This window comes from Rhyacophila brunnea, unplaced genomic scaffold, assembly GCF_057557595.1.
Source record: "Rhyacophila brunnea isolate RB1 unplaced genomic scaffold, BYU_Rbru_1.0 scaffold_20, whole genome shotgun sequence".
NCBI lineage: Eukaryota > Metazoa > Arthropoda > Insecta > Trichoptera > Rhyacophilidae > Rhyacophila > Rhyacophila brunnea.
The window spans coordinates 10,888,196-10,895,247 of NW_028232860.1; the positions used below are offsets into that span (position 1 = coordinate 10,888,196).

Here is a 7,052-nt window from a genome sequence, read left to right on the forward strand (position 1 = left end):
GCCGCGCCGCCCCCGCGCGACCACTAAGTGCAAGAACGTAGTGGTCGCGCGGGGGCGGCGCGGCGGCGTCTTGCGAAACTCAAACGTATAACCGTGTGTAAAATGTTCGTAGACAGTGTGTTTTTTGGGGCATAATACACACGGTTATACGTTTGAGTTTCGCAAGACGCCGCCGCGCCGCGCCCGCCAATTGACTACGGCCGAGCACTAAGCCTTAGGTACTATTTTTCGTTTTTTGTAAATGGTCTTATATACGTACCTACATTGTTCTAGTTTTTTTTTGATTATCATAATGGGAATTAAAACAGTGTTAACATTTTATAGCCTTACTTCACTTTACCGATAAATTTTAAAATTAATTATTCATAAAATCAATAAAAAAAAAAGAAGATTTATTTGCAATGTTGCCATGACTAGCATGATATGTCATAGTTGGGCGTTTTCGTAATAGATGATGTTATTGTTTTCGGCCTAAGTTGATTTGTGATTTTAATTTAAATTTATTTTATAATCTGAATTAATTACAGTGATCGTGTTTTATTTGATATTTGAAGGGAAACACATGACAAAAACATGACGTGTTTATTTGATAATAAATGAATATTAACCCGGCTTCCTTTGACTTGGAAACTAAAATATCGGTTAAACCGTAAACAAAATACGGTATAAAAATGAAATTCAGTATTATATTTTTGGCGATGTGTTTAACACTGCCGAAGTGTCATTCCGAAAAGGGCGATGTCGTCGGCTGCTTCAGGTTTGAAGTGGAATTTATCAACACTCACACTGGCGGATCGGTGGAAATTTGCACATCGGCATGCGAGGAGATATTTTATCGATACGCCTTGTTATCGAACGGGTCGTACTGTTACTGCGGGAACTCGCCTGGGAAGTCTCTAGCCGATGAATCCCTGTGCAAAATGCCGTGTCCCAGAAATTCTACACAGATGTGCGGCGGAGACAGAGTCAGCAGTGTTTACGATACCGGAATAACCGTCTCGGGTCCGCCGACGGGTATCAAAATCACAAATGTAACTCAGACTACTATACATGTGTGGTGGAAGCAACCCGAAGCGCACGCAAGAATCACAGGTTACAAGATAAGAAGCGAGGTGATATCCACGTTTGCGGACAACGCTTTGAAGCCGCTGGAGTGGTTCTTCTCGAATAACACGTTCCATACCGAACTGCTAAATTTACATCCTGGTACCCTTTACAATTTTACAATTAGTGCCTTATCTACGGAAGGGCCAGGAATCGCGACTCATGCCGAAGTGGAAACGGAAATTGGCGATCCGGATCCTTCTCCTCCTAGAGCCGTCATAGTAAAACGGTTCGGGGAGCGTATGGTCGTCAAAATACCGGAAGCTTCCAACGTTAACGGGCCCGTATCGAAGTATCGCATCGTCGTTGTCAACGAAGACTTGCAGCAGGGGTTTCTCGCTGAGTATTTAAAAGCATTTCATGAAGCCGCAGAAGAAGGATTACCGTATTACATCACGGCCGAACTGGACCCGTCGGACGTTAAAAACGATTTCATAATTGGCGACGGTCGAAATTATAATGGATTTTTCAATGCGCCTCTTCCGCTATCGAGAGACATACAAATTTCAGTGGGTGTAGTTAGTCATAAGAAAGGAATTACTAAAGTTAGGTACACTCATTCGAGTGACGTCATGGTGCTCAATGTGAACGAAGAAGAGCAGACCTCCGGATTGGTGATGATTCTCGGCGGAGCCGTAGCCATCGGAGTGGTGCTGTTAATTATAGGGCTCGGAGTGCTCATAGTTCTCCGTCGAAGGGTGGGCCATAACAGAAGGCAGCGCCTGTCTCAGTCCATGCCGCTGAGCGGACCTTGCATAGAAATAGAAAACACTGGATTTATTCCTGATGAAGATGAGCGAGTCGATCATTACGTCAATTTAAAAAGACAACTCTGGAATATACCTAGAAATTTTTTAGAAGTGGACAACGGGTCTATCGTCGGTATGGGAAGCTTCGGACAGTTTGTCAGAGGACGAGTACAGCATCACGGAGCTCACAAGCCAGCTTTAGTTCAAGCGATAGCTGACAGTGAACTCTCGAAGACTGATAGAAAAGTGATGCTGGGAGAGTTGGATCTTCTTATTAAATCGAGCGGACACGAAAATGTCGTTTCGCTGATTGGAATTTGCGAGATTCCTGACACTCTATACGTGGTGCTCGAAGATACTCGACACACGCTGAAAGAACTATCACTGTCATCGCGACATAGAGACTCCCAAAACGGTAAATTCTGTCTAATAAATGAAAGTAAAATCTTACAAATAGCACTCGATATATCGAAAGGACTCCAATACCTTGCCAGTAAGAAAATTTTACACAAACGTGTGTCATGTAGAAATGTCATTATGGCCGACGGGATGACACCCAAGATCAGCGGTTTCGGTTTGTGCCACATGTACACGGCTAGTGAAAAACCCGACTACTCCAGATGGACAGCCCAAGAGATGTTCAGACAGAATAATTTCTCTGTAAAAAGCGACGTTTGGTCGTTCGGTTGTCTATTATGGGAGTTACTATCTCTGGGCGGCACTCTGTACTCCCATGTTCCCAGTAAAGACGTCCCGAATAGGGTGATGAGAGGGATGAGGCCTGCCCAATTGCCGTACATCGGCGATGAATTGTACCAAATATGTTTGCACTGCTGGCAACTCGATCTGGATGAAAGACCGTCGTTTGCAGAGATCGTTTCCACGTTAGAGGCTCTCCTGAGTCAGAACACTTCCGGAATGTTGAGCTTCGTCTACTATAATGGCTTCCAATATGAATCTTACGTTCTCGAGATGGAACTTTTAAATTAGTTTTACATAATATGTATATGGGACGCGGGTACGCCCCGCGGCCCGAGTGTGCTGTGATAATATTTTGAAAATTTCAGTGTAACATAACATCCTTTAACTGAAGACACGGCATGATTATTTATCTAAAATCGCCTGAAGACTTGTTTCCGCAATGTATTCAATTGTTTACTTATCAGAAAACATAGAAAATGTCTTAATTTATTAACATTTTATTATGATGATATTACAAAATAATATTATATTTGTACCAGTAGGATATTTTCTCATTCTTCATAAGAAATAATTACAATCCAATCAATATTGCTCATAATATTGATCAACTTCTATGTAATTCTCAGAAGACATACTTACATAATGAAGTACATAATGTTCAAAATACAATTTTCAATCATTATATTGGCTTTTAATGTCACTTTATCTGACAGAATTATTTAATTTCATAATTATAAATTCATACTTAAGTAACTAATAATTGAATAAGTAATATCTTTATTTTATATTGTTTACACGAATCTGCATAATTATTTTATTCATATCATAATATTAAATTTATGTTTTGCAGTTTTTTTATTTTACAATATGTATGTTGTTGAATTGTTCTTTGAATTCCATGTCAATATTTTGTTGTAGGGACATTATATAGAATGTATTTTAATAATAATTGAAAGAAATTGAAATTATGGCTTTAGCAACTATGCAAAGTTATAAATAGCTAAGTACATGTTTTTTATACACCTTTACATATTTTAAACTAAGCTTATCGTGCAGAATTTATTTTGGAAGCATACTTATTGTGCGAGCATATGAGGTGTCTATTTCCAAAAACCGATAAGTTCACACATGATCAAATTCAACAAAAATATGTGCAAATTCTATATCAGTGTTCCGCAACCGGTGGTCTGCGGGATTTACCTAGGGGGTCCACGAGCTGCCTAGTCAAATTATACAAAATTTGATGTAGAAAAAAATTGGTTAATATACTTAAATATTTATTAAATCATACTTATACAAAAAATTGTCAATATGTCCAATTTTAATTAGCTTATATTTAGTTTAATTAAGGACTGATCATTCTAATATGGGCGTTTACACTACGATGGAAAAAAAGAAAGGTCTAGGTTGAAACATAAAAACGGCGTTTACGACATATCGCACCATCGCAACTAAACTGCCACAATCCAAAAAACGTCAAACAGAGAAAATCAGCTTTGAAGTTTTTACCTTTCGCATTTTTGTAGTGTTTTCGAAATATGTTTAGATATTGAATGAAGTTTTGACTTGAATTTGATGACTTAGAGATATTAAATTTTCGGTACATATACTATGAACGATAGACAATGAAACGTAGTAATTAACTCAAAACACGTAAATTTGGACTTGTGGCGGTTTAGTTGCGAGGGTGCGTTATATGAAATTGTGGACGTAATAATATGTATATAACGGGATTTGAAAATAGGCAGCTCATATAATTTATATTTTAATCATTTTAAATGTAACACACTCCTGAAAAATTAAATAATGTAGATCTTTAGAAAGTTTTTCGTCTTCTATTAAATCTATCTATATTTTGTAAATATAATAGATGTATTAGATTTTTTATTTGTGAATTTTGTTTTGTAAACGTGAGGTATCATGAGGTTGATTTTTTGATTGTTTTTACACTGCTTGACGGCACGAATCATTTTTCTGGTATTAATGAACATTCCATTAAAACTATAAATATTTTACTTAATATGTTTTAATAATTTTCGTGTGGTTTTATTTATTGTCATATTATGCAATTAACTGCAAAAATAGCAGTCAAATTGAATATCTGCGTCAATGTAATAATTTAATAGCGTCCATAAGTATGATGACATTTTAATTGTTCAATTATCTATGACCATGTCCAATTATCATTGATGCATGATAAATTATTGTGCATGCGCTTTCTGCATTGTTATCTTTTAATTCAACAAGACAATAATACATACAACACATTATTAAAAAAAGGCTGATTTTAATGAATTTTCACATTCCATAATCTCATAAGAATTTGTTATAAATGATTATTTGCATAAATTATTACATCACATAAGATTATTAAGATCTATGTAAAGCACAAATTTTTTCATTGTTTGATTGATATTTTTGCTTTTGTCATTTTATTACAATCATTTATCAATTTTGTAATTCGAATGGTGAATCTCTTTATCTCTGAATTTACCTGAAAATTGTCTGAATCTCTTAATTTTAATATCATTCTTAGCTAGTACATATTTATCTTATAATTTCTACTTTAGAAATTAATTTTCTATATTCGTACTGCATTAAATTTCATCCAGTTAACTATAATTTAATAAGCTTTTTATTAATTAATCACAACTAAGTACAACTTCTTAAATTCATACTAATTATAAACTATTCTCGACTTGTGTTCTTATATTTGTTTTAAAAATATTTTAGGTAATGAAACTTTAGTAGTATGTATTTCATAAATTAGAAACACGTGTTTTCTTTTGTAATGTTATTAGGAATTTAAAATTCTTTCCACGCGCACAGAAAAACAATTCTTTTTAGTGTCATATAGTTTGTCAAAATATTATTTGTTGAATAATTAGCAGCAATTCACTTCCACCGCAAGACAATGAACATACTTACGTAACGTCTCAGGTGAATGGGTCATACTTTGAGGTTTGTCGACTTTTATACATTTACCATCAAAATGAATATTAAATTCTTCTATTATAAACATTTTATCTTAAAAAATAAATAGCCTATAAAAATGCAGTGATGGTATTTTGCCAAATAGTAATTAGTGAACAAATTCATGCTTTCAATATTACATAATGTAATATAATATTATGTAATGCAGTGTTGAGTCTGAAAACTTCAGTATTTCTAGTCTTATGAAGATCGGTTGTTATAACAAATGGTCGGTCCTGATGTAAAACTACTCAGAACATGTTTACTTTTGTAACTTCATATACTTTGACTAGGGTTTGCAATATCGGTATTATATAACCCCAGTGTTTATCGATACCGAAATCCTAAAAAAATATCTAAGATGACAGAATTTTCTGACAACTAACATGGAGCAAACAAAAGCTCTATCGACCGATTTTTGCATAGAATTTTCAGAATTTTGTGTGGAAATGTTGACAGCAGCACCAAGATACCGGTATATAGATGTTTTCATTCGGTATTGCAATCCCCAGCTTTGACCAGAAACTAAACCTTTATGGTTGTTAGTTTGTTGACTTTTTTTAAGTTTATTTGAAAAATAAACCTGACAACGTACTTCCAAAAATATCTATCTAGTCTTCTTGCTACATTTCTGAAATTATTTTTAACTTTTGAAAATGGGTTGTCTTTTAAAGTGCACGATGATATTCAGCCAATTATTTTATGGCAAAATAAACTTTTACAGTATCTACAGCGCATCTAATGGCTTGAGTTTACCCTTAAATTGTGTTTATAGGTTTCCAGTGTGATAAGTTTCAGAACCATTATAGATATTCATCTTAATAATATTGTCATAATGAAAAACTAAAAAAGGTATACATTAAGATTTCACTAATCCGACACAATCTGAGCTGTGTGATACGTGTCGCATCTTGCGACTCGCGATGACATTTTTAGTAATTTTATGTTTTGCGACCGCCAGTAAAATTGGACTAATTTTTTAAATTACATGTATAAACTTACCATAATATCATGACTGCGAATGTCTTGGTGGTGCTCTGTGGAACCACAACTGCCTTCAGCACTTTCAGGTATACAGTATAACCTCAATATTTCAAGTCGCTAAATCCAATTTCGAAATTTTTGTCAATTTTAACCGCCAAGAATCATTTTTCATACAAAAAGTTCAAATGGAATTTGGCCCCAAAAGGCCATTTTTATCCATATAATTAGAAAATAATACGTTCAGTAAAGTAGTCTTAACACCTGCAAATTTGCTGGTGGTGACAAAACCTAAAGCTTAAGTTGTGGTTACCTAACTTGCAATAGCGCAAGACTTATCTAAGCATCAATATTATTATTGCAGTGAATGTCAACCAGGGGACCGTGTACTGTCATTCATATAAAATCAGAATTCATTGTTTTATTTCGTATTAAATTTACTCTAAAACAATTTAGTGAACATTACTTCTTTCACGAGTAACCTTAATACAGCCATTAAAATGGTTTTTTATTTGCGAACTTTCATAATTATTATGTAACCTA

The 7,052-nt window shown here is 34.7% G+C and overlaps 1 protein-coding gene across 1 annotated transcript; it reads left to right on the forward strand.

The window, feature by feature from the left end:
- The first annotated feature begins 434 nt into the window (after window positions 1–434).
- Wsck (tyrosine-protein kinase Wsck) lies at window positions 435–3,937 on the forward strand. The gene has a single exon (XM_085948076.1). The coding sequence runs from the start codon at window positions 672–674 to the stop codon at window positions 2,841–2,843; it is 2,172 nt and encodes a 723-aa protein (XP_085804202.1). The 5' UTR covers window positions 435–671; the 3' UTR covers window positions 2,844–3,937.
- The last annotated feature ends 3,115 nt before the right edge of the window (window positions 3,938–7,052 follow it).

Excerpts from the sequence above, each read along its gene's own strand:
- Wsck (XM_085948076.1), top strand. The coding sequence starts at position 672 with ATGAAATTCAGTATTATATTTTTGGCGATGTGTTTAACACTGCCGAAG.